This window comes from Bos mutus, chromosome 13 (assembly GCF_027580195.1).
Source record: "Bos mutus isolate GX-2022 chromosome 13, NWIPB_WYAK_1.1, whole genome shotgun sequence".
NCBI classification, from domain to species: Eukaryota; Metazoa; Chordata; class Mammalia; order Artiodactyla; family Bovidae; genus Bos; species Bos mutus.
The window spans coordinates 38,339,324-38,365,552 of record NC_091629.1 but is presented as its reverse complement, the minus strand read 5'-3'; the positions used below and the strand labels follow the sequence as shown (position 1 = coordinate 38,365,552).

At 51.4% G+C, this 26,229-nt stretch overlaps 2 protein-coding genes and 1 non-coding gene across 6 annotated transcripts in view; 1 reads left to right on the top strand and 2 right to left on the bottom strand.

The window, feature by feature from the left end:
• Positions 1 to 1,944: 1,944 nt before the first annotated feature.
• Positions 1,945 to 5,726, bottom strand: SAMD10 (sterile alpha motif domain containing 10). Of its 3 annotated transcripts, none has more exons than XM_070381378.1 (5): positions 5,368 to 5,717; positions 3,012 to 3,193; positions 2,760 to 2,931; positions 2,307 to 2,447; positions 1,945 to 2,104 (listed from the first exon to the last, which is right to left on the bottom strand). In XM_070381378.1, exons 1-5 carry the CDS (start codon positions 5,456 to 5,458, stop codon positions 2,082 to 2,084), a joined length of 609 nt encoding a protein of 202 aa, XP_070237479.1. In that variant the 5' UTR covers positions 5,459 to 5,717; the 3' UTR covers positions 1,945 to 2,081. The 3 variants fall into 3 exon arrangements, with proteins under 3 accessions (XP_070237479.1, XP_070237480.1, XP_070237478.1); XM_070381379.1 differs by having other exon boundaries at positions 1,988 to 2,081; positions 5,368 to 5,721; XM_070381377.1 differs by lacking the exon at positions 1,945 to 2,104 and having other exon boundaries at positions 2,117 to 2,447; positions 5,368 to 5,726.
• Positions 5,727 to 7,053: 1,327 nt separating this feature from the next.
• PRPF6 (pre-mRNA processing factor 6) overlaps positions 7,054 to 26,229 on the top strand; it is a 34,677-nt gene continuing 15,501 nt past the window's right edge. For both annotated transcript variants that reach the window (XM_005908545.3, XM_070381359.1), the window contains exons 1-10: positions 7,054 to 7,246; positions 8,968 to 9,136; positions 10,645 to 10,763; positions 13,482 to 13,560; positions 13,978 to 14,154; positions 14,351 to 14,506; positions 19,821 to 19,915; positions 20,338 to 20,494; positions 21,255 to 21,417; positions 25,438 to 25,556. In XM_005908545.3, coding sequence (XP_005908607.1) covers positions 7,176 to 7,246; positions 8,968 to 9,136; positions 10,645 to 10,763; positions 13,482 to 13,560; positions 13,978 to 14,154; positions 14,351 to 14,506; positions 19,821 to 19,915; positions 20,338 to 20,494; positions 21,255 to 21,417; positions 25,438 to 25,556 — 1,305 coding nt within the window. In that variant the 5' untranslated portion in view covers positions 7,054 to 7,175. The remainder of the gene's footprint in view (positions 7,247 to 8,967; positions 9,137 to 10,644; positions 10,764 to 13,481; positions 13,561 to 13,977; positions 14,155 to 14,350; positions 14,507 to 19,820; positions 19,916 to 20,337; positions 20,495 to 21,254; positions 21,418 to 25,437; positions 25,557 to 26,229) is intronic.
• LOC138990598 (U6 spliceosomal RNA) lies at positions 12,144 to 12,250 on the bottom strand. Its single transcript, XR_011466724.1, has one exon. It is a non-coding gene; the product is annotated as a U6 spliceosomal RNA (small nuclear RNA).

Below are 26,229 nucleotides of genomic sequence, written 5' to 3'. Positions count from 1 at the left end.
TGTGCCTGGTTGCTGTGTGGGTACGTATGGGGGCATGTACTGTGACCCGTGTGTTTCTTATGTCAGGGCATTACCTTCTGTGAGGGGCTAAATGGGGACCCCCCCCCAAAAGACAGCCATTTCAGGTCGCTGGAACCAATGAGTGGGACCTTATCTGGAATGAGGGTTTTGCAGACGTGATTAAATTAAGGATCTTGAGATGACAAGATCACCCTGGTTTATCCAGGTGGGTCCTACCTCTCAAGACAAGTGTCCCTGTAGGAGAGAGATTTGATAGAGAGGTGATGGGACCCCAGAATTCAGGATGTAATGGTGTGTCCATGAGCCCAGGGATCCCATGGGGCAGCCCCTAGAAGCTGAGAGAGACAAGGAGGTGTTCTTTTGTGAGTCCTGGAAGGAGTGCTGCCCAAGGATTTCAGACTTGTGGCCTGTAGTACAATGAGAAAGTTCGTTTCTGTTAAGCCTCCTCGTTGTGTCATTTGTTAAGGCAGCCCTAGGAACCTAACACACCTGTGTCTGTGTCTGGGTGCAGCCCACCTGGCAGCCAAGGCAGGCAGGGTCTCGGTTGGGGTGGGACACCACTGCCCCCTAGTGGCCCCAGCTGGAGGCAGGTGCTCAGGGCACCCACTCCTCCCAGGCCCAGGCTTGTGCCCCCTACCAAGGCTCTGAGCAGCACCCCACATGCCTGGATGGTCTCAGTCAGACACCACACTCCGGGCACTTGAGAACCAAGTTTATTTCTGATTCTTTTGTCAGAATATAAAAACGCAAAACAAGGAAGACAAGACAGGAGCACAGTGAGGTTGAGGGGGCAAGACAAGGAGGCACTAGGGGAGAGAGGAAGGATCCCTAGAAAGGGTCATGTCATGATGGCATGAGGTGGCTAGGGATATTCAGGGCAGCCTGGAAGGACGAGGGGCTTCCTATGGTGGGTGCACAGGGTGGGAGGCACCAGGCCAGTTGTCCAAACTTCATGTGAGACCCCCAACAACCAACCTCCCATCCTGAGGCCGGCTCAGGGCACAGCTTAGGGGCTCATGGCTCAGCACCAACTGACCCGAGGTTTTCAGAGTCCCCTTGGGGAGTGAGTGGGCAGAGGAACAAGAGGTGGGGGCTGTCTCGACCACCCTAGCTCTCCCTCTGCTTGGCTGCACCAGTCCCAAATCTGGGGCCCTCTGACCCACTGAATGGTTGCATGGGTCTCCATTCATGGTTGCATGCTGGCTGGGTCTCCCCTGGGTGGGCAAGGGGCGCTACTGTCAAGAGATCTCTTGTGTGGATCCAGGTTTCCTGGAATGCCCACCCATGATTAAGCCTGGAAGGCAGTCTCCATGACCCTGGGAGGACAGAGCCATCCCGCAACCTAAGGCCAGGACATAGCTGAGCCTGGTATTGGTGCTGGGTGTGGTTCTCCTTGTGTCTGTCAGGTCTTGGGTGTGAGTCCCAGTCCCCATGAGTAGATGGAATAAGGGTTTCAGAAATGAGTGAGAGCACTTGACATGGTGCCTGGCTGGACCTGTGCTGATGACCACTCTCTGGGTGGGAACAGGGGAGGGGCACACACCAAAGGGAGCCTTGGCAGTTCATTCCACCTGTGCGGACAGTCCTCTCAGGGCTGGGGAAGGGTGTGACTGGGGCAAAGGGCAGACCTCTGGCCCTGGGAGAGGGCAGGGTGCCTAGAAGACACATGACTCAGCAGGCAGTGGAGGGCGGACATCAACGCGGGTGAAGGGAATATAAATAAACAGGCTCCCTGGGAGTCTAGGGGGATGTCGAGATCTGCTCTGGCTCCAGGTGGCTGCCCTGCATGCCGCCAGCAGCACCAGGGGGTGGGCCTGGGCTCAGGTCCTGGTAGGAAGGACCCCACCCGGTAGGGGGCCCTGCCTACCCGCTCACCCCACTCCCAGGCAAGCCCGGAGTGCACAACCAGAGATGGTTGGTGGAGGCGACGCTGGTCCCACCTGTCCACTGGGCTAGGTTTGGCCACGCAGGGTTTGAGGGGCTGCAAGGCCAGCTCTGCTTCTTCCTCACTGGGGCTCTGGTCACAGTGCTGGGGTCCGGATTTCAAGCCTAGGCAGCAGCTAGGACATGTTTCCGAAGGAAGCTAAGAGGTGGATGGGGGTAAGGAGAGTCGGGGGCCTCTGGCATTGTCCCCTCTGCCTGGGTGCAGGATGGCCCTTACTGAGGTCCCGGGCCACCCTCCTGAGGTCAGTGTGCCCACCCTGTACTCCAGGGCTCCTCCAGGCCCAGTCCCCCACCCCCAGGCCTGTCTGAGCAGGTTGGCTCTCTTGGCTCCTCCCACTGACCTTGGCTGAGCAGCTGCAGGCTCCGCCCCTCCTCGCGCACCTGCAGGTGCAGCAGCTGCTGCAGTACCTCCTGCCGCTGCGCCTCCTGTGCCAGCCCCATCCGCTGCAGCTTCTCTGCGTTCAGCCGCAGCAGCGCCCGGCCTGGGAGGGAGGGGAGAGGAGAGGGGTGGAGCCCAGGTCACCATCCGGGGCTTCAAGAGCAAAGGTGGAGACAAAGGAAAACAGGTGGTGTGGGCAGAGACAGAGACTCAGAGAGAGACTCAAAGAGACAAGGCAAGAGAGGGAGAGAGGTGAAGGGAGGGTAAGGATGAATGGAGACTGAGCAGAGCAAAGCCAGGTAACAGCAGAAACAGAGAGACTGGGAGAGATGACAACCCAGAAGAAACCGAGAAAGAGAGGATGGGGGAGGAGCCCCACGCCCCTGCCACACCCCAGTCCCCACCCCCCAGGCACCAGTGATGGCGTGCTGAGAGAAGGCCTCCACATAGACGAGGTAGTTGTGGGGACAGTGCTTCTTGAGCCACTTGCAGACGTCCTGCTGACTCCACAGGACCACAGGCCTCGTCAGGCCACCCAGGGACGGACTCGTGTGGTATAGGCCATAGTGGTCAGAGTACAGCCGGCCCTGTGGGGAGAGGGGTGGCTGGTGGAGAGAGGTGGTGAGCAGGGCAGGTACTGAGGTGGGTATAGTGGGTGGGTGGATACCTGGGGGGCCTCGGTGCCAGGCTGCTGCAGGAGCTTGACTGGCCGGCCGCCAGCTGCCCTCTGGCTTCGGGAGTCATGCCACGTGAGGCTGGTACCTGGTGTCCGAGGCAGGGGGCAGGGGATGTTCTCGGCCGACACCGTGTGATCCAGGAGGCTCCGGCAGAAGTTGAAGTGGGCAGTGGCTGCAGAGTAGGGGTACCTGGTCACAGCGGTCAGGGACAGGGGCTCATCTCCCTGTAAGCTGGCTTCCCACTGCTCAGCCCATCTTCCCTCCACTGAAGGGGAGAAGCACTTTCCCAGCTATGGGTTCACCAGCCCCCTAAACAGAAGGAAGTGTGCAAGAGCTGTCTTCAGGACACCACCTTTGGGAAGCACAGTCTGTGCTCTGGTGAGCTGGATGGATTTTTTTTTTTTTTTTAATTTGGCTATGCTGGGACTTAGTTGCAGCATGTGGGATCTAATTCCCCGACCAGGGATTGAACCTGGGCCCCCTGAATTGGGAGCATGAAGTCCCTTGTTGGATTCTATTTAATTAGAGTGAAACATGCTTGCCAGGGAGCTTCACACTCAGAGCCAGGTGAGGCACTAGCCTGGGTCAGCCCTGACCCCTCCTTGGACTGGCATAGCCACATCCGACCAGGATGCGCACACAGGACTTGCCTGTGAGGAAACGCTGGCCCGAGCATCCTGGAAGCCCCTGTGTGGTGGTGAGACCTCTATGGCTGGGCTGCCTGCCCACATCGTCAAAGGCACCCAGTCCCTGCAGCCCTCCCTGGCATTCCTTCCAGGCTCGGCCTCTTCCTGCTGTGCTCACTGGCTGTGACTCATGAACAAGAAGCTCAACTCAGGGCAAGCCTACAAGGTTCCTGTTCCCCCCCAATCCCCTGCAGGGCCCCAGCCCAGGGCAGCTCCTGGCACTCCTGCACTGGTCAGCACAGACATGCAGGCTGCAGCCATGTGCTCAGGGACCTTAGCTGACACCTTCTGCTTTCTCTTCCCACACCAACTTCATTACACTCACCACATTTTAGTTTTACGGTCATTTCTGTGCTGGTTGCTGACACAAGTCAGGGGAGGGCAGAGCCCCTCCCAAAGCCTTGCACAGGTCTTTGGACACAGGAAGTGCCCAGAAACATTGTGAATGACTGAATGGATGGATGTATGGTATCCACAAGTCAACAGTACCCTGGGGACAGACAGAAAGCAGGGCTCAGCCTGCCCCATTTTCCAGCATCCAGGCCTTGACTCAGGGGGCAGGATGGGGATCCCAGGCCGGGATTCTCCACCCACCCTGTCAGCAGGATGGGGTGAGAAACCCTCGTTATGACAGACACAGCTCCTCACCCCACTTATGGTTGGCTTCGGTGATGTGCCCAGAAGGTTTCAATACTGAGGGAAACCCACATCCTTCTCCCACTCTTTCCTTCCCATTCCTGCAACTTTCTGGAACTGGATGGCCACCAGTAGCTCTAAATTTGAGGTCTAGGGTCAGACAGCTGAGAAGGCAATGGCACCCCACTCCAGTACTCTTGCCTGGAAAATCCCATGGATGGAGAAGTCTGGTGGGCTGCAGTCCATGGGATTGCTAAGAGTCGGACGCGACTGAGCGACTTCCCTTTCACTTTTCACTTTCATGCATTGGAGAAGGAAATGGCAATCACAGAGTCGGACACGACTGAAGCGACTTAGCAGCAGCAGCAGCAGGGTCAGACAGACTGTGTGGCCAGTGTGGCCGCTGCCTAGCCTAGGTGGGTTCTAGTAGGGAGGAAGGAGATTCATTCTAAGCCAGCATCCTGAGGGAATGGGCGCTCGGGTCGCAGGGCTTCGCCTGGTGTGGCCTCTGGGCGGGATAACCAGTTGGAAGTAAGTCTCTGCACCTGTCTTGGGCCAGCCAGGCCCCGCCCATTTCCTCCCCACGCCAGGGGAGGGCTCTCCATCCGTCCGTCGGTCCGTCCCTCCCTTCCAATGTCAGAATTCCAGGAGGAAATGGGGCGGGGGCTCCCAAGCCTTCCGTGGCCTTGGCCCCCTCTGGGCCCCACTGCAGGGGCCGAGGGAGATTTACTCCGCGCGAAGGAAAAGGTGACCGCAGGGCGGTGCTAGCCTGGGGATAGGAGCCCCGGCGGGTCACCTCCCCCAAGCCAGGGCGCGCCGACCCTCAAGCCCTGACCACCGCCCCCGCAACCCCCGCCCTGGACTCAGCGCGGGACAAAGACATTGGGGACCCGGTTCGGCCGGGACGCGTCCCCTGTTCCGACAGCGGGGGCCGTTCAGAGTACGCCAGGACCCGCCCCTGTCCCTCCGGTCCTCAGAGCCCGCAGACAGCGATAGCCCCGCGCCCCGATCCAGCCCCGCTCACCATCCACATCCCGACGCTCCCCGAAGCCGGCGCGCACAGCCCCGGCACGGCCTCGCGGGGGGCTCGGCTTGGTTCTCAGCTCCGTGAACATGGGGCCCGCGAGTGCCCCGCCGGTGCACACGCCCCTCGCCGGGCGCAGGGCGGCCCTTGTGGCCGGCGGGGAACGCGCGCCGCCGCCCCGCCCCAGCCGGCCCCGCGCCTGAGCCGGTCCCCGCGCCCGGCGAGTCTGCGCGGCGAGGCACCTGCCGCTGAGCCCTGAGAGCCGGGCGCGCTCCGGGAGCTCCGAGGGGTGTCGGCGGCGCGCGGATCTGGGAGCGCGGAGGGCGGCTGCCAGGGCAAGGGGAGGCCGTGCGCACCTGGGCATGAATCCAAGAACGAGTGACTCTGTGCAGCTGCACGGCGTCCAGGCGTCCGCGGAGCACCTGAGGCAGGGACCGAAAGGGGAAAGGGTCCTACTTTCTCCTGGGACCTTCTGCCCTCTGGGGCTTAGGTCAATGGCCAGACCCACCCCTCCCCTCCATTCTCCTATATCAGTTTACTTACCCATTCCTTTATTTATGCATTCTGCAGACCTCTACGGAGGTCTGCCTTGGAATGGGCACTTGTTTCCCCAGAGAAGCCAGTTTGACCGTCTCAGCCCGAACCACACTGTGAACTTCAGGAGGACATCAGGGTCTCTTCCCTGCCTTCTGTAGCTCTGGAATCTGACTCAGTGCCCAGAACGTGGTGTCAAAAAGGGGTTGGCTGGGGACAGACAGGAGAGAGAAACTCCGAGGAGGCTGCAGCAGGCAGACGCACTGTGCTTGCTTCGGAACTCTAGTGAGAAGTGTTAGGTTGGGCTAGCAGCTGCCTCCTCCAGTAGAAGGCTAGACTCGTGACCAGCTTTTTGCCTGCTCTGCCAACAACCTGATGGCTCTCCCCAGATATATGTGGGGGCCAGAGAATGTCCCACAGCCATCTCAGCAAAAGTGCACATGGACACTCAGACATGCATGCAGGACAGTCCTGCATGTGCACTTCAAGTAAGTACGGATGGTAGGACTTGCATCTGTGCCTACCAACACACAAGGAATTCACCCACATGTGACCACCCATGCCCATATACTGGCTTGTTTTGCTGCATTTATTTTCATCAATTAACTCTTTAGGGTCTGGGTTCTGACCCTCTCTGGAGACACGGGGATGTTCAGGGTATAGTGGGGGTGTGGGAAGGGCCCGAATTGGGCCCAGGAATCTGAGTGTTGAGAGCCAGGGCAGTAGACTGCACACGGGGGCACAGCGATCACGACACATACAACCCACCAAGCTCTACACAACGGCCTAGGTATGCAGCCCGTTCAGGTGTGTTAGGCCTTGACCCAGGGCCAAGACGATTCTGAAGGGTAAAGTGTGTGGCTCAGGGAAGAAGAGGACCCATGGGTCCTGCTAGTACAGGAAGGTCTCAGAAATGCATCGAGAACAGGCTGTAAGCAGGGCCGCCCCTGCTCAGTTCGGAAGTCTCACAGGACTAGCCCAGCAAGACACCGTTCGCCCGCGGGGCTCGACGCTCCTGCGCACGCGCTCAGCGTCTCCGCCCCTTAGCCGCGGCCTGGAGCCGCTGGAAGCTGCCGGAAGTCTTGTTTCGTGAACTTCCGCCCGGGGAATCCACGGTGGGCGGGGCTGCGTCTTACGGGGCGCGCTGCTTCCGGGGCACGGGTGACGCAGGCGGCAATTGCTTCCTGCGGCGGAACTTAAAGAGTTTTGTACTGTTTCGCTTCTGGTTGCGGCCAGGGTCTTTTACATTCTTGGCCTTTGGTGTCACCGGCGCCATGAACAAGAAGAAGAAGCCGTTCTTGGGCATGCCCGCCCCTCTCGGCTACGTGCCGGGGCTGGGCCGAGGGTGAGGCCTGGAGCGGGCCGCGCGCTGAGGGAAGGGGCCTGGGTCGGGGCGCTAGCCGACGGCGACGGAGGACGAGAGCAGGGATAGTTTGGGGTCAGTCCGATCCTTGTGGGAAGAACAGCGCGTTGGATTAGGGCGGACCCGAGGGAGGTTGTCTGCCCCGAGGTGGCGGGACAGTTGGAGTTGGTGCGCCGGCTCTGAGCCTGGTTTCAGTCCCCAGGGTGGATAGTAGCACTGTCTTGCTAGCTGCAGTGGCGAGGTCGCGAGTCCCCGTCTTGTAGTCGGAGCACCATGGCTACTTTAACTCCTAGGCCATTCAGACCTCCCAGCCCTGTCTTGAGCGTGACAGATTTTCTCCCCACGAGCCGGGCTGAAGTCCTCTGTGTGGCCGCTCCCCGTGGTACCTCATTCACCTCTGAGGTGCTGCTGGTCGTATTACTGCTTCTTCAGACTCTACTCCCCCAGGGTAGGTAGGGGTGGCATTGGTGAGCCTTGGGACTGCGTCCCCCAAGTCAGGTGCCTACCGTATATTGTTGAATAAATGAGCAATCATCATCCTATTTGTTTGTTACTCATTTGGTCAAGAAGACTATTGGGTTTCTCTTGTTGCGACTATTATGTCCAGCGTTATGCACGTTAGAATCCGGGGCACACATAAGTCTAAGATAATTGACAGCGTTTTCAGTGGACTTGCAGTTTAACAGGAGAGATGAGGTATTTGTGTAAATAAGTACATAAAGAGAAAGAGATTTACAACTCTGGGATTCCGGCCACCAACATCCGAACCAAGTTTAGAAGGAGGATGTAAGGGTGTACAGTTGTGGCAGGGTCAAACAAGAAACTGACCCATTGTGTGTTGGGCAGTTGAGAAAGAAGATGAAGTGTGGAGGAAGAAGAGGAAATTGCGAGGAATCTGTGTGGGTGGAACTGCAGGAGCAGAGGGACCAGAGCCCCTGTAGGCATTAGTGAGGCAGATGCCTCAGTATACTGTGCTCAGAGCTGCTTTGAAGCAGAAGGAGAGTTACATGTGGGGGTAGCCAGAATGGGAGGAGGGATTTTGGCGGTAGAGCCTGTAGAATTTGGAGACAGATGGGAGGGTTGTTGTTCAGTTGCTCAGTCGTGTCTAACTCTGCCACTCCGTGGACTGCAGCACGCCAGGCTTTCCTGTCCTTCACCATCTCCCGGAGCTTGCTCAAACCCATGTCCATTGAGTCAGAGATTCCATCCAACCTCAGGATGCCATCTCATCCTCTTTATCGTCCCCTTCTCCTCTTGCCTTCAATCTTTCCCAGCATCAGGGTATTTTCTAATGAGATGGGAGGGAGAAGGAAGCAAAGTTGATGCTGTGGTGCCTGGGGGAGCACTGTCACCATTGACTGAAACAGCCCTGAGCAGCTGTAGGGTGGGCACAGAGGAGGAACTCCGACTGGGCCACATTGGATCGAGGACCTGGTGGATTGGGAGAGAGGGCTGATTGGCAGGCTGTTGGAAATGGGAGGCTGGGACCTAGAAGCAGGGAGGTCTGGTGCCCAGGCGAATCTCGGAACTTCCTTAGGTTTCTCTCCTGAAGAGGGCAGACAGGCGGTGTGTGAGAGCAAAGCTGTATGGAGTTCACTGTCTCCGGGCTCTTTGAAGATTTCCCAGAGGAGTTAGGTGTCATTAGGTGACAGCTGTGAAGCGTCTTGGCACAGGATAAATGGGCCCCTTGGGGTTTCCTGCAGCGCCACTGGTTTTACCACTCGCTCAGACATCGGACCTGCTCGGGATGCCAACGATCCTGTGGATGACCGCCATGCGCCCCCAGGCAAGAGGACTGTCGGGGACCAGATGAAGAAGAGCCAGGCTGCCGATGACGATGATGAGGATCTTAATGACACCAATTATGATGAGGTGACTTATGTGGGACACTGTGCTGTGGGCATTTGATGAGGGGCTTGGAGTAACAGGTATATTGACTGTTTCAGCTACTCAAGGTTAGGGGACAGCGTGTACAGAGTGTGAGGGGGAGCAGGACAAATACAACAAAATATGCTCTTTTGTGGTTGCTTCAGAAGAGATGCACTTGCTAATATTAGAACTGTCACATTGACGTATCTCGGCTGGTCTTTAAAGATGAAAATTTTTTTTTCTTAAACTAATTTTTCTTACTCTTTTTTGTGGGGCTGTACTGGGTCTTCATTGCTGCACGAACTTTCTTTAGTTGTGGCAAGCAGGGGCTACTCTCCAGTTGCAGTGGGAGGGCTTCTCATTGTGGTGGCTTCAGCTGTTGCGGTTCCTGGGCTCTCCAGCACAGGCTTAAGAGTTATGCATGGGCTGCTTGTTCTGAGACATGTGGGATCTTCTGGATCAGGGATTAAACCCATGTCACCTGCATTGGCATGTGGATTCTTCACCACTGAACCACCAGGAAAGCCCTGATGAGGGGAATTATAAGTGGAATTGGTGGTAATGTTTGTCTTCATTTGCATTAGTTCTCATCTTCTTAGTTAATTCTTATTTGGTCTATGAGGTTTTCTATAGACATATTACAATAGATGTTATTTTTTCTCAGAGGAAAAGGTTTTTAAAATTTTAATTTTGAATTAAAAAAATAAAAATTTAATTTTGAAATAATTTTAAAGTTATAGAGATGTTTCAAAAATAGTATGGAGACTTCCTGCATACCCTTCACAAGTTTCTCCTCATCTTACATATCCCTAGTACTATTATTGTGTTTTTAAAAAATTTACTTATTTACTCTTGGTTGTGCAGCATGGTGTGTGTGATCTTAGTTCCCCAACCAGGGACTGAACCAGCACCCCCTGCTTGGGGGTGCATTGGAAACCACTGGACCACCAGGGAAAGCCCTATTTTTATTTTTTTAAGTTTTTATTTATTTGTTTTTATTTTCATTTTTATTTTAAGGTATAGCTGATTTACAATACTGTATTTCTTCTGTACAGCAAAGTGATTCAGTTATACACTTATATACATTCTTTTTTATATTCTTTTCCATTATGGTTTATCCCAGGATATTGAATTTAGTTTTCTATGCACCCTAGAACTATTATTGAAACCAGGAAATTAACATTGGCACAGCACTATTAACCTATAAATCTTACTTCAGTTCCCCTGGTTTTTCCACCTGTGTCCTACTCCTGCCTAGGATCCAATCCAGGATCCCACTCTGCATCTTGTGTCTCTTAGTCTCCTTTGATTCGTGTAGATACACTCTCTTGCATGCCCTTGACAATTTTGAAGAGTACTCATCAGCTATTTTGTTATCCTTCAATTTGGGTTTAACTGCTTGAAAAAAACTTGTTGAGCTTGCATTTTGCAGCTAGATGTGTTCTGTTGCTGCCAGTAGGGGTTGTATTGGAGGAAAAGCTGCTCCTCTAAGAATGTTGTTTGGTTCTCAGTTTAACGGCTATGCTGGAAGTCTCTTCTCAAGTGGGCCCTATGAAAAAGACGATGAGGAAGCAGATGCTATCTATGCAGCCCTGGATAAAAGGATGGATGAAAGAAGGAAGGAGAGAAGGTAAGACAGATTATTAGTCTTCACTCTGTTTATCTAACTTGAGGGGGGAAATGTGTTTGTTTTTAGGCGCACTGTGTAGCATGTGGGATCTTCGTTCCCCAACAGGATTGAACCTGTGACCCCTGCAGTGGAAGTGTGGAGCCCTAACCACTGGACTGCTGCGGAAGTCTGAAAAAAGCTTTGATTTATTTCAGACTTGGAGAAAAGTTGCAAGAATAGGACATCTGTCTGCTCAGCTTTGAGGTTGCCTGGGGCTCGGTCTGTGACTGTTTCCCAGTAGCCTCAGGGCCTAGGGACTAGAGTGGAGAGCTTAGGAACTCCTTGTTTGACTTTCTGGAAATCCACAGAACTGGGGGGATTATTCTGACTGTGCATTGGGTTTACCATCTTTGAAATGGGTGTAGTGATATTGATGAGTATATATTAAGTAATTTGGAGATTCACCGAAGATAGCAAATGACCATCGAAATCCTTGTGGGCAGGCAGCTGTGTCTGGAGAGTCTTGTTGCTCATGTTGTTGTTGGACTGGGCTGGTAGGGACAGACTGCAGTGAGCTGGAGGGCAAGAGGCTCAGGCAGGCTTAGGTAAGACCCACCCTCTCCCTGCCCCACCACAGGGCCCTCCTGTTTTCCCTCTGGTAGCTCAGGTGGGTGTTTAACACTGATCTTGGGCTGGCATGTCTGTCCTTGATGTTACCTCAGTGGCAGCTTTCTGGTTCCTTGTCGTTTACTGGGGAAATTTATGCAAAGTAAACACAGGACTATAATAAGTTTTATTGCTTATTAAAATAAGTTTTATTGCTTTATAAATTTTTTTTATTTTTTACTACATAATGCATTCTCACTGTGGAATATTAGGACAGAGGGTTTAAGTTTAGGTAAAAGGGTAATGTTTATTCATAAGCCTGGAAGGTGACAGGTAACATTTTGTTTACTTTTTTATTTCTACTGCTCATTAAACATAGAGTTCTCTTACTTCTCATATGTAGAATTTTTAATTTTTTGGAGATCTTATTAGAGGCGTGAACTTCTGTTTTTCAGAGAAGTTTTTTTAATCAAGAATATCATTATTTTTTTAATTTATATTTTAATTGGAGGAAAATTGGTTTACAGTGTTGTGTTGGTTTGTGCCATACGACAATACAAAAATATGGAACACTTCGCGAATTTGTGTGTCATGATAGCACACGCATGAATGCATACGTGTGTGCTCAGTCGTGTCTGACTCTTTGCGATCCCATGGGCAGTAGCTCGCCATGCTACTCTGTCCAGGAATTTTCCAGGCAAGAATACTAGAGTGAGTTGCCAATTTCTCTTCCAGGGGATCTTCTCAACCCCAGGATGAAACTCGTGTCTCTCGTGTCTCCTGCGTTGGCAGGCAGATTCTTGACTACTGCGCCCCCTGGGAAGCCCCATCCTTATGCAGGGGCCATGCTAGTCTTCTCTGTATTGTTCCAATTTTAGTGTATGTGCTGCTGAAGTGAGCACCAAGGGAGTTTTTTAAAAGCACATTCTTTAATGTGCCTGAGTTTATATGTATTGTAAATAAGTGGTTTTGTGTGTTAAAGAACACTTGATTGCAATCTTCTGGAATTCGTTCATTTAAGAAAACTTGAGTGACATGTATATATTCAGAAAGTTGTATTAAGTAACTTTAGGCCACATAGCCTGCACTGTTCAGTTTGTGCACTTGCTTGGCCTGCTTCTGCAGGTGGGCTTTGCTGGGTCCTTTCAGGTCAGTTTGTCCTGGCACTGAGTGGTCCATCTTTGTTAACCTGATAGCTGGTTATCATCGTACTGCCTTTCCCAATCAGGATAGTCAGAACCGCTTCTTGGGCATGTCCCCTAGGCACACACACCCCACCCCACCCCTTTACTGAATGACTGCCCAGTTCCTTAGGGTGCCTTTTGTTGCCCTGTCAGTGCTTCTGGTGGATTAGAAGTTGGAGCCCCAGGTTTGGTTCAAATCACATGGAATGTCGATGGCCAGAAAACCACGAGCTGTGATGATGGACTGTCTCTGGTCCACAGAGAGGTTTTTGTCTTTCCAAGCACGTCATTCGTCAGTGTACATTCAGATTCCTATCTAACCTTATGGAGGAAAGTGTGAATCTCAGTGTTGTGAAGTCGTTACCACTGGACTGGCGTCCCTCTGGTTTAGCCCACTTGATTGACTCTTTGTTGTCGTTGCCCACTGCTCTCTGGGTTCACATCAGCCTGGCCTGAGTCACCAGGAACCCATTAGGATGGGCAGCTAGGACTGTGGTTCATCTTTCCTCCTGAGATAAGTATCGTAAGATGGCCCTACCTTTGAGACTTTATAGAATTTTAAAGCAGTAAATATACTTGTGTCACGAAGGAGGGCATGGCAACCCACTCCAGTATTCTTGCTTGGAGAATCCCCACGGACAAAGGAGGCTGGTGGGCTACAGCCCATGGGGTCACAAAGAGTCGGACATGACTGAGCAACTAAGCACAGCACAGCACATGCTTGTGTCAGATGCAGGTGTTTATCGTAGTAAGACAAGTCTTTAGTTTTTATCAGGTAGCAAATTGAGTTATTGTGCGTGTGTCCATTGTTGCCTTAAAACAGATTTGATTTAGCTGCTTAGTGTGTGAAATTACTCTTGTTGGTGATTTAATTAGGAAGGATAATAAAGTGATTTGTTTCAGAATAGACATCCCGGATTTCTAATGTGTACACACATTTTATTTCTAGGGAGCAAAGGGAGAAAGAAGAAATTGAGAAATATCGTATGGAGCGTCCCAAAATTCAGCAACAGTTCTCAGATCTCAAAGTGAGCAGACGGGTGACCTGCTGTTCCTCACGCCCTTCCCAGCAGAGAACAGAGCCTGTGGGGCTCAGTGATGAAGCTCTGCTCTGTGTTTTGTTCAGAGGGTGGGAGAAGGGCCCTGCATGCAGAAAGCTCCTCACCAGAGCAGCTGGGACAGAGGGGCTGATTTTCTTGTAACTTTGTAGCGGTGTCATTTAGATGTCAGGTTTTCTGAGCCTGTCCTCTGGGCTTTGACAGAACAACTTACATCTGAGTGAAGCAGAGCAGATCCAACAGATTGATTTTTCTAAGTGAAGTAGAGAAATATGTCTGCATCAGAGCCCTTCCTTCAGGCACCGTGTTTGGGTGATAGGGGTCAGGGAGAAAGTAGTTTTTCCGGTGCCTGTGAAATTAATGTTTTGGGGGGCCTGGTGTTTCCAGAGGAAACTGGCAGAAGTCACAGAAGAAGAGTGGCTAAGCATCCCTGAGGTTGGCGACGCCAGAAACAAACGCCAGCGGAATCCCCGCTATGAGAAGCTGACCCCAGTTCCCGACAGTTTCTTCGCCAAACATTTACAGACTGGAGAGAACCACACTTCGGTGGATCCCCGGCAAACTGTGAGCCTCCACAGAGACAGTGGACAGGGCTCCTTCTGTGTGGTCACACACACCAATGGTGGGAGCAGTGGGTGGGAGGGGCAGGGGCTGGAGTCCGTCTGACAGTTCAGATGTTTGGCTCCAGTGGAAAGACTTTGGAGAGATGAGAATGAAATGCATGAAAATGCAGGCCAGCCTTTTGTCCTTTCTCCCCCAGCAATTTGGAGGCCTGAACACACCCTATCCAGGCGGACTGAACACCCCATACCCGGGTGGGATGACACCTGGGTTGATGACACCTGGCACAGGTGAGCTGGACATGAGGAAGATTGGCCAAGCCAGGAACACTTTGATGGACATGCGGCTGAGCCAGGTGAGAGCTTGTGTCGTGCATTATTTTCCTATAGATTATATTAAATAATTTTGGTTTTGCTTATTAAATTTATATACATTTGTGAAAAGTTCACCTTTTGAAGTGCTTTGTCATGTGTTAAACAGACCTGTGATGTGTCCAGTTACACAGAGTGGTAGGATTCTGCCCCAGGCTGGTCCTCTGGGGTGGGTCCAGGTGTGTTGCACTCGGCGCCAGCAGCAGAGGGCTGCCTGGTGTGCTTCTCCTGCTCCCTCGGGGCCTGGGGTCTGTGGCAGGTAACGGGGCTGCCTGAGGAGCAGCCCAGACATGCATTCACGATAAGCCACGTGCTCAGTGTTGATGTCACTTAATGCCCTTCCCTCTTTACGTGAAAATTGAACGTGGGTGTCCCTCCCACACCTGAGTGAGTGGTTGTCCTTATGGGGTGTGTGCTTGGCTCCTGGCTCCAGAACACCTTGGCTGGATAAAGACCCTTTCACTTTATGACATTCTTGTCAGAAACAGTGAAGGACAGTGCTTTCACATTTAACTATGTACAGATTAAAAACTTTTGCATGACAGAAAGCACCATAAAGTCAAAACAATCTGCAAATGAGGAAGGAGTTGTCATGCTCATGAAAACCAGACCCAGAGTAGTGTGTGTGTTGAAGAGAGTGAACCCACACAGATGGATCTGCACACCCACACCACTGGGAACACTTTGTGTTTAACATTTTTACAGAAAAGACTCACACATACTGAGAAACATAAAAACAGCAGAGTGAACTCCTCAGCCATTCCTGTTGATGCAGTGTGAAATTTTTAAATTTAAATTGAGCTTTTGCTATACTTGAGTTTTTATAGTGAGCAAATATTCTATAGGAGAAAAACAGCTTACTGATCCAAAAAATTGCACATTTTTGTATTGCTAAATACGTGTTTATAGACTGGAAAGTAGTTCACTATGAGTATCATGGTTTAGTCTTTGATAGATCCTTTGAGTGGTTTCTACATTTTTGTGATCACAGACTATGTTTTGATGAGCTCCTCGTGCTTCTGTCTTTGCAGATTTAGGTGAACATTTTTTAAACGTTTTAAAAATAGTATTTTTAAAGTCGCATTGTTAGATTGGCATATTTCCACTTAGGTGCCAAAGTGTGTCTCAAAGTCAGGATATCTTGCACTCAGCAACATGGAGGAGCTGACCTCTGTCTTTGCCTGTCTGAGGGGCAAAGCCTGTCCCTTCAAGAGCTTCCACTTACTCTGCATACTTGTTCATGGTGAAACTGAGTGTCATTTATGTTCCATGGATTTAGTTTGTTGTTTATTGTTGTGTGTAAAATATGGGATTGTTTTCTTAAAGAAGCTTTATTGTCATTTTTTGTGCTAAAATATTTTTTTAAGATAAAAATTTATAGTTGCAATCGTTAAAAATTTTTTTGGTTGTGTTGGGTCTTAGTTGCTGTGCGTGGGCTTTCTCTAGTTGCAGCAAGTGGGGACTACTCTTCATTGCGGGGCTCAGGCGTCATTGCAGTGGCTTCTCTTGTTATAAAGCACAGGTTCGGGTGCACAGGCGTAGTTACTCCACGGCATGTGGAATCTTCCTGAACCAGGGGTCAAACCCATCTCCTCTGCATTGGCAGGCAGATTCTTATCCACTGTACTACCAGGGAAGTTCCAGTTTTAACCAATTTTAAATGCCCTCAGGGGCATTGAGTACATCCATATTGTGCCCCATCACCGCCATCATCTCAGAACTTTCTCTTCTTCCCAAACTGAGCCTCTCACTCCCCATCCCCTGGCCCACATCCTATGTTCTATCTGAAGTGATTACTCTGAAACCTGGTGAATAGGTTCATATAGTGACTGACTTTTAGTGATTGGTTTATTTCACTTAGCTTCATTTGTGTCCTCAAGGCTCATTCATGTTGTAGCAGGTGTCAGGATTTTCTTGCTTTTTAAAGCTGAGTGAGGGACTGCCTTGGTGGTCCAGTGGCTAAGACTCTGAGCTGTCAATGCAGGGGGCCCAGGTTCCATCCGTAGTCAGGCAACTAGATCCTACATGCCGCAATTAAAGATCCTGCCTGCCATAATGAAGATTGAGGATCCCGGGTGCCACAACTAAGACCTGGTGCAGCCAAGTAAATAAATAAAAAATAAATATTAAAAAAAAAAAGCTGAATGGTACTCCATTGTATGTATGTATAAACCACATTTTGTTTACTCTTCATCTGTCATGACACTTCTGCCTTTTGGCAATTGTGACAATTGCTGCTATGAGCCTTGGTGTACCTGTTCAGGTCCCTGTTTTTACTTTCTTTTAGTATAAACTCAGAAGTGGGATTTCTGGATCGTGTGTTAATTCTCGGTTTACTTTTTTGAAGAACCTCCATACCGTTTTCCAGCAGGCCACCACTGTGCAAGGGCTCCAGTTTCTCTGCATCCTCGACAACACTGGTTATTTTCTGACATTTTCCTAGTAGCTGTCCTCATGGGTGTGAGGTGATAGCTTATTGTGGTTTTCACTGGCATTTCCCTGATTTCATGATGTTGAACATCTTTTCGTGTGCTTGTTGGTCATTTGTATCTCCTTTTTGGAGAGATGTCTGTTCAAGTCATTGGCCCATTTTTTTCAAGAACTTGTTTTTTTGGCTGTGCTGTGTGGCTTACGTGGAGAGGAGGTAAGAGATCCAGAGCAGCCAATGCAACATCAAAGCAGAAGAACAAACCTGGAGAATACAACCCAACTTAGAGACTTCTTATAAAGATACAGTAATGACGACAGTGTGGAAATGGGGAAAAAAAGACAAATTGGTCAACAGAACAGAGAAGCCAGAAATAGTTCCACAATTGTTTCCCCCTCCAAGGATTGAACCTGGGCCTTTGACAGTGAAAGCACTAAGACCTGACCACTGGACTGCCAGGAAGTTCCCTGGGTGGTTTGTTCTGTTGAGTTTTAAGAGTTTTCTTTATATTTTAGATAATAATTCTTTATCCGATATGTCCCCTCTAAATGTTTTCTCCTGGCTGTGGCCTGTCTTCATTCTCTTTAAAGTGTCTTTCACAGACAGAAATTTTTAATTCTGATGAAGTCCAGCTTATCAGTTCTTCCTGTCATGAATTGTGCCTTTTATGTGGTATCTAAAAAGGTCATTGCTAAATCTCAGGTCATGTCCGTTTTCTCCTATGTTATTGTCTACGAGTTTTATAGTTTTGCATCTTATTTAAAAGTCTGTAATTCCCCCTTCTTTTTTAAAAACTTAAACTGCATATACCATACTAATTTTTAATTTACTTTTTAATTAAATTAAAAAAAATTTTTTAGCTGCCTCATGTGGCATATCAGGTCTTAGTCCCCTGACCAGGGATCAAACCTGTGTCCCCTACATTGGAAGTGCAGAGTCTTAACCTCTTAACCAGAGTCAGGACCACCAGGGAAATTCTGTGGTTCCTTTTGAGTTAACTTTTGTAAAGACTGTAAAAATCTGTCTCAGTTTATGTTTTGTTTTTTAATTAATTAATTTTTGGCTATGCTCTGTCTTCGTTGCTGCTCAGGCTTTTCTCTAGTTGTGGTGTACAGGCTTCTCATTGCAGTGGCTTCTATTGTCAAGCACAAGCTTTAGGATGCTCAGGCTTCAGCAGTTGTGACACATTGGCTCAGTAGCTGCAGCTCCTGGGCTCTAGAGCACAGGCTCAGTAGTTGTGGTGCGCAGGCTTAGTGGAAGCATGTGGAATCTTCCCGGATCAGGGATCAAACCCGGGTCTTCTGCATTGGGGCTGATTGTTTACCACTGAGCCACAAGGGAAGCCCTTCAGTTCATGTTTGCATGTGGGTGTCCACTTGTTTCATACCATTTGTCAACAAAGATTCTTTCTACATTGTGTTGCCTTTGCTCCTTTGTTGGACGTTGTTGGCTGAACTTGTGTGGAACTATTTCTGGCTTCTCTGTTCTGTTGACCAATTTGTCTTTTTTTCCCCATTTCCACACTGTCGTCATTACTGTATCTTTATAAGAAGTCTCTAAGTTGGGTTGTATTCTCCAGGTTTGTTCTTCTGCTTTGATGTTGCATTGGCTGCTCTGGATCTCTTACCTCCTCTCCATGTAAACTTTAGAATCAGCTTGTCGGTATCGCAGGTAACTTGCGGGGATTTCGACTGGGGACACGTTGAATCTCCAGATCAAGGTGGGAAGAACTGACATCGAGTGACAGCACTAAGCTTTCTGACGTGAGCACGAAGACTCTCTCCATTGATTTAGTGTTTGATTTCATTCATTAAGATTTTGTAGTTTTCTTCTTATAGATCTTGTACGTATTTGTTAGATTAATTGTCTAGGTACGATTAACTCTGAACTTTGTGGGGTTTAGGGGCATTGGCCTGTGTGCACTCAAGGACTGTCCATATGGGTGGTCCCGCGGCAGTGGGTTCAGCTGGCTGCAAACTGCATAGCACTCTGGTACGTGCTGAGGGGGAGAATCCAAGTGTAAGTGGACCCATGTAGTTCAAACCTGTGGTAAGGGTGCACTGGGTTTCACAGTTTTGGGTGCTCCTCTAAGTATTGTTGTTTTTACTTTTAGATTCCGAGTTTTCCCTGCTGGTGTGTGGGATAGCGATAGGTATTAGATAATCCATTACCTACAAATGAAGGGAGTTTGATTTTTTCCTTCTCATTGCATAAGTTACCTGCAAACAAAGGGAGTTTTATTTTTTCTTTCGTATCACTTTTCCTTTCATTCTTTTCCTGTCTTGCTGCAATTTTGGTAATTTTTTACCCAGGCTCTTGTGTGTGTGTGTGTGTGTGTGTGTGTGTGTGTGTGGGTTGTCATGACAACTTTAAGACTCACAGCTTTTAAAAACAATTAATTAATTTTTTGGCTGTGCCAGGTCTTAGTTGCAGCCTGTGGGATCTAGTTGTCTGACCAGGGATTGAACCCCGGCCCCTGCGTTGGCAGTGTGGAGCCTTAGCCACTGGACCACCAGGAAAGCCCCTTGTGACTCACAACTTGAGAGAATACTACAGTGAATTGCTGTGTGAAAATGTAAAGAACTCTTGACTCCTGGGTTTCACTTATTCTTGGATGGCCTCATGTTCAGTTGGGTTTTCCTCCTGGGACTTTATGGTTTCCTTTTTTTAATGTAAGTTTTTGTTCTGTATAGGTGAAATTTGCTCATTATTATTACAAACTATTGTTTGAGTAAGTTGTTTTGTTTCTTTAAAAGTTTCTGTGTCCACTGATAGTTGGGATTATGGGAAGGGGTTTAGGGACCCTCCAAGGACTTCGTTCTAGGCATTCCTGGCTCTGTCCAACCAACTGGGCTTGGCCTGTCTTGTAGGTGTCTGACTCAGTGAGTGGGCAGACTGTGGTCGACCCCAAAGGCTATCTGACGGATTTGAATTCCATGATTCCGACCCACGGAGGGGACATCAAGTGAGTACCCCGGAGGGCTGATGGCTGGGTAGGCTCAGGTTCCTGGGAACGTATTGGATTTTATTTGAAAAATATGCAGCCAAAATGTGGCTATTCTAAGAAAGAGTGGGATTGATTGATTTTCCATTCAAAGTATGTGGATGTTAAATTTGTAACAGGTAACATTCAAAACCTATGTGTATGCCAAACTAGGGAGCAGTTTGCTAATTGTCTCCCATGCTTCTGACCTAGTCCTGGTGCTCGGTGCCTGTGTGCATGGAGGTGCAGTAGGCTTGGGAGGGTGCCGACCAAGTTCTCACTTGGTTCTGTCACCAAGGACATCTGATATGACAGTTGGATGTTGTGTCCATGGGGGTGCCTCCTCTGGCCAGGCCCATACACAACACGTGGCAGTCTGACCCTGTGCTTTCTTGCCTGCACAGTGACATCAAGAAGGCAAGATTGCTCCTCAAGTCTGTTCGGGAGACAAACCCTCACCACCCGCCAGCCTGGATTGCATCAGCCCGCCTGGAAGAAGTCACTGGCAAGCTGCAAGTGGCTCGGAACCTCATCATGAAGGGGACGGAGATGTGCCCCAAGGTAGGGACCCTCCCTGAGGTTGCACCACACCCTTGAGGGGCCTTGGCATCTAGGCTGCGCCAGACGCTGTGGAAGTGAGCTGGACTTAGAGGGGATTCTTTGCCCCCTTTTGGTGTTGAAGCTCCAGGCAGTGGGACGGGGAGGGGGGAGGAGGGGGAAAAAGCAGGAAAGGGCTTTTCCTGGTAATTTTCACTTGGAGTGAAAACTTGACTGCCACTTGTTCAACAGATGACCTTAATGATAGATAGCAAGACTGGTCAGCCCTTCCCCCTTCCTGATGTCAGAACCTGGAGGTCGGCCTCACAGGGGCCGTGATGATGTGGGCCTCACAGGGGCCATGATGATCAGCTCTAGAAAGTCCTGAGACCCTCAGGACTACAGGCTGACTGTGAAGGCTGGGGCACCCTGACAGTGAGAGGCATCTTGTGAATTCTTCCCCCAGACATGAGCATTGATCTGAAACTCCCCAGCAGATACATGACCGCCTGCCTGTGTGTCCCCACCTTGTCCATGGGGTGACTTCTTACCCAGAGGGCTGGCTGTCCTCACCTCACAGTGTGGTGATGTGTCTTTCCCATGCACAGATGTGCTGTAGTCACATTCCCACGTGTAGGGGTTTCAGGGGGTCTCTGGGGCAGGCGTGCCTATGGGTCTGATGAACGCAGCCCCTCCTGTTTCTGAGACTTGTGTGTGTCCTTCAGGGGTGCCTACCACTCGGCCAGCCTGACATACCTCACCAACCTGCTCTTCTGTCCCACAGAGTGAGGATGTATGGCTGGAGGCAGCCAGGTTGCAGCCTGGGGACACAGCCAAGGCCGTGGTGGCCCAAGCTGTCCGTCACCTCCCACAGTCCGTTAGGATTTACATCAGAGCAGCAGAGCTGGAAACAGACATCCGTGCCAAAAAGCGGGTTCTTCGTAAAGGTGAGCTTCCCTTAGGGGCCTGGCAGGAGTGGTGCTGCTGAGCTGCATCCCCGAAGGTGAAGGGGTGCTGCCTCCCTGCCCCGGTGCTGGCCAAGGGAGCTGCCTCGCCACTGCTCTGCTCAGGCTCTGCTGGAAGGGTTCGAGAGTGGTGGATGTTTTTCAGGCTTTATTTCGGGCTATGTTGGTCCCGCCCTTGGACAGTCTTCAGGGAAACTTTTGGTTGCGGTGCTTGGGCTGGGACCTCACACCTGCCACTTCCTGCTACATGACCTTGCGTGGGGGCAGTTGCTCTGTGTCCCCGGTGGGCCACACTGTGGGCCTGCTGTGCCAAGTGAGGGAGCTGCTTGAAGCGGCTTCATAGCTGCTGGCTGTACTGTCCCTTGCCCCTGGCGGAGAGGAGGTGCCACTTGGTTCTGAGTCTTTACTGCCTGGGTGCTCACACTACAGAAGCACGTTAATTAGCTCCTTCCCGTCTTGTGACGCTCCTGCAGGGCAGCATGTTGGTTTATGTGCCATTGGCTCATGTCACTGAACGGTTTGCGCATCAGGGAAACTGAGTCCACCCGGGAATCACTGCCAAGACGGAGCTTCTGTGGGTAGTTTGTCTTTCATTATTGCAGAAGTGAGCAAAGAACAGTGTTGCTCCTTGACTGGAGCTGAGGGGAGGTGCTGCTGGTGACGCTCATTCCAGATTCAGCACCTGCTAGTCAGAGGCCTGACCTGGAGTAAGCCTGTGCTGATGGCTGGCTCCCCCTGAATTGTAACATGGGTAAAATAGGTGTGTTTTATGGAGTTGAGGGTGGCTTGTAGTGGGTGGTCTGAGGTGTGTGTTGGCATGAGCCCTCGGAGGCACTGGGGTTGTGGACTGCAGCTTCTGACGCTTTACTCTGTGTTTGATAGGGGCCAGGTGGTGGCCACCTTGTGTGTGACCCTGAATGTGCTTGAGTATGTGTACACTCCAGTGTGTTGTCCTCTCTTGGGTCTGGTTTCTTGATTGCAGCCCTGTTGCACTTAAAATGAGGCTGGGGTGGAAAGTTAGCACCTGTCTTGGTTTGTAAAAATCAGCTCATCCCTTTTCAGCCAGGAAAATAGTTCTCTAATGACAAACACAGTAAACTCTGGGTAATTAGCACTATTTGTTCAGGAATGCTCTCCTGAATTTCCCCTGCCACAGCATGATGGATGGTCAGGATGGCTTTGTGGCCACTCCCTGTTCACCCCCAGATTACCTGGGTTCACTTCCAGTTGGCTTCAGATTTGGAGAGGGAACTAGGCCTGGAAGGGGGCCGCCAGAGGGTGTCGAGTGATTGGTTTCCAGGCTGTCTGGGGTCTCGAGGGCAGTGGGCCCCCCTGCTCTCCTTTCCCTCAGGCTTCCCCAAAGTGGGGAGAGCATAGAACCCTCAGCTGGCCTCTGCCCTGCTCTGCAGGCATGGTCCTGACTTGACCCGTCATCAGAGTGTTTCCACAAACAGTGCTCTTTCTCCAGGTGCCGGGGGCACAGCTGGAGATGCCTGCTTTAGCTCCAGGGAACCCTGACGCTGCTGTGGGAAGGATCTGATGTGTGGAGACTGAGGACAGTTCCTTCCATCAGTGACTGGGGTGGACTGTGTGCTGGCCCTCAGTGTCTGCGTGAGCTCTGGGTTTCAGCTAGTGCAGCCGGCGTCCTGGTCCTGTGTTAGGAGAATTTGAGCTTCATGTGCTGCTCTGAGGCCTGAGACCTTAGGTGACTGAGTGGCATGGGGCGGGTGCTTGACCTCAAACTGTGTGTTATCATACGTGAGGACACACGTGGGCCCAGCTGCAGCTACTTCCCATGGGCTGCACTCACGATGAAGGTGTCAGCTCCGTGTTTCTATGCTGGTTATGCAGGCCTGGAGTGTGAAGTGGTTTTGTCCCGAGACAGTGCACTCTTAGCTTGCAAGTGAGCACAGGGGCGGCAGCACATTTCCCTTGCTGGGCCTGCAGGCTCTCTTAATTCAGACTGCTCCACTCCTGCCCGGGCCGGCCCTTCCTGTCTGGCAGGCCACAGCTTCTGGTGATGACCTTGACCCAGCATGGTGGCTAGTCTCTGGGCAGTACCCGGGTGAGAGCTGGACTGCTCAGTGGTAGTCTGCTTTAGCTCCAGTCCTGTGGGCTATTGATAAAATGCCAGTGGAGGAGTTCCCAGTCTTTCCTGAGAAGTGGGGACAGCCCTGGGTGTTATGCCCATCACTGGGTAAAATTAATGACCCCCGGTCCACTGGAATGCAGTGTGACCTTGCAAAAGGGGCAGGCAAGGTAGGAGGTCTCCTCCTCTGACATCACTGCTGAGGGGCTGTCCCCTTGGTAGTCTTGCTTTCTTGGGCTGCTTCCTGGTGACTGTCACTCCGGGAAGTGGGACGGCACTGCCAGGCCTCAGGATGCCCGGGGCTGTGGTTTCAGTCGCCCCTCCCTACATGGTGGTAGCTTGGTCTCACCATAGGGGTCAGGGCTCATGTTGCCAGCTAGGCTGGTCCAGCAATACCTGGAGGCCTGAGAGCTGGGTCAGCCTCAGCCTCCGTTGTATGAGAACTGTGGCCACAAATCTTGGTGGAGACGTTGTCCCTTGGGACAAGACCTCTGGATGGTCGAGTTCCAATGCGTGGGGAGAGGGACCAGGTTCCCCCAGGCACAGTGACATGTAGCCCGGGGCTGCTTGCCTGTCAGAAGCCCTCCTGGCCCCTGGATCCTGGCAGAGTGAGAAGCACCTCTGTCACCACATGTGGCCTCCTGAGAGGGTCCCTCATCTGGCACCAGCCAGTGCTGGACTGAGTGACGGGTGTGGTCAGGCCTTGGAAGCCCAGGGACTGAGCCCTTGGCCGCACCTCTTTTGCAGGCTGTGGTGGCGCTGTGATCCTTGCAGAGGCCTGGGCCCCAGCCTGGGGTGTTGTCTTCCATGGCAGGTGGTTCTGGAGTGGCAGCTTGCTTTTTGTCATAGTGGGGAGGTGCCTATGAGCCCTGGACCTTGGGAACCTTTGAAACTGACTTGGGGTAGGCCCTGGGGGTCCTGGGGTGTCTCCCCTCCTCCAGCCCAGTTGTCTAGAGCGTCTGAGCATGTACTGCTTCCTGCTCAGGAGCCAGGGGGCTGTGTGGCTACCTGGAGCCACTGCAATCTGGTTTAGCTGTGGGAAAGAAGGGGCACCCGTTTGCAGGGCCTGCAGCGGGGAAAAGAAGGGGTGCCCCGTGTATAGGCCTGTAAGGAAGGGGAGCTGCTTCCACTGGAGGAGGAACATGAGAGACTGTAGGTCCACTGATGCTACATCATGGAATCTAGTGTCTTGTTTCCCACGAGCTTGGCCCATGTGTTTTCTAGAAAGAAGAGTTCCTTTGGGTGCTGTTCTGGCTTCTTGCCTTCATCGGCTCTTAGTCACCGTCACTCCTGCCAGGAGCTGCCAGAGGCCTTGCCTCATCCTCCCCAGTGCCTTGCTGTGGGGCTTTGTGTTCAGCTGTCTAGTGTTTTGGCCTTTTTGGTAAATTGCATCTGAAGGAAGGGCTGTGCTTGTTAAACAGAGATTTGAAAGTTTCTGGACTCCAGGATGTCTTGGCCTCTCCTGCTCGCTGCCCCTTCCCCACCGCACCCTGGGGTGCAGCACGTGGTTCTTTGCTCTCGCGTCCCCTGGGGCGCAGGGAGGACCCTTACTCTGCCGACCTGGGCAGGCGTGGACCCCAGAGTTGTTGGCATGTTTTTTCCCCATGGCTCACACGTGGCCTGCAAGGCTGGCCCTTCCTGGGTGGCAGGTGCCTCGTCTTCTGATGCTGATCTTCAAGTGTGAACAGGAGTGAGATGATGCACAGCCCTCTCTGCCACCTTGCTTGCTGATTCAGGGCGTCTGTACTGGTCTCTCTGGTGTCTGTCTAGACCCAAGGGACTCATGTGAAGTCCAGGCCTGTCCCCCGGGCAGAGACCATCTGGCCGTGCTGGGAGCCGCATCCTCTGTGACACAGTGTCCTGCTTTCACGTCCCTTTTTCTGTGACCTGGTTTCTTGTTCGACCTTTCCCAGCCCTTGAGCATGTTCCAAACTCAGTTCGCTTGTGGAAGGCGGCTGTGGAGCTGGAAGAGCCAGAAGATGCTAGAATCATGCTCAGCCGAGCTGTGGAGTGCTGCCCCACCAGCGTGGAGGTGAGTCTCCCACCCCGAGGGGGCCTGAGCCTTGAGCTCACCAGGGCGAGCTCTGTGCTGAGCACTCTCCTGCAGGGAGCAGTCCTTCTGGTTCAGCTCCAGGTTCGTCAGTGGGACCTGAGGGTGAAGTGGTGGAGAGGGGGGTGCTTGTTTTCCCAGCTGGGGGTGGCTCTGCCTCAGAGCCACTTGGATTTCTTGAGTTTTAAATTTCTGGTTCATAGCATTCTCTGAAGTGACTTTTGGTCGTGGGTCTATGATGTCCAGCCTGTCTTTAATTATCTTATGTGTGTTGTGAAATTCTCCAAACAAAATTAATCTTAATTTATTTACATAAAAATAAATAGAGCTCATACACATTTTTGGTGATGAAATGTTGAGAATCAAAAGCTGGGGTGTGAGAACTCCAGGCAGCTGAACACCCGAGCCCTTTCAGTTTGTGAGGTGACAGTCCTGTCCTGTTCTTCTGTCCTAATACTGTGTACCTTTAACCAGTGATTGGAATGTGGGACTGAGGGCCTGTCACCTAGCCACTAGACTAGGTCAGTCAAAAGTGTAACCAAACAGCTTTCGGATGCGCGGGAAGTGCTGCCGCACATGATCCTGGGCCCTGTTTACATGGTCCTTGAGAGCTCGTGCTGCATCCCGTGGAGGGTGCCTCTGACTTGACGGGTCT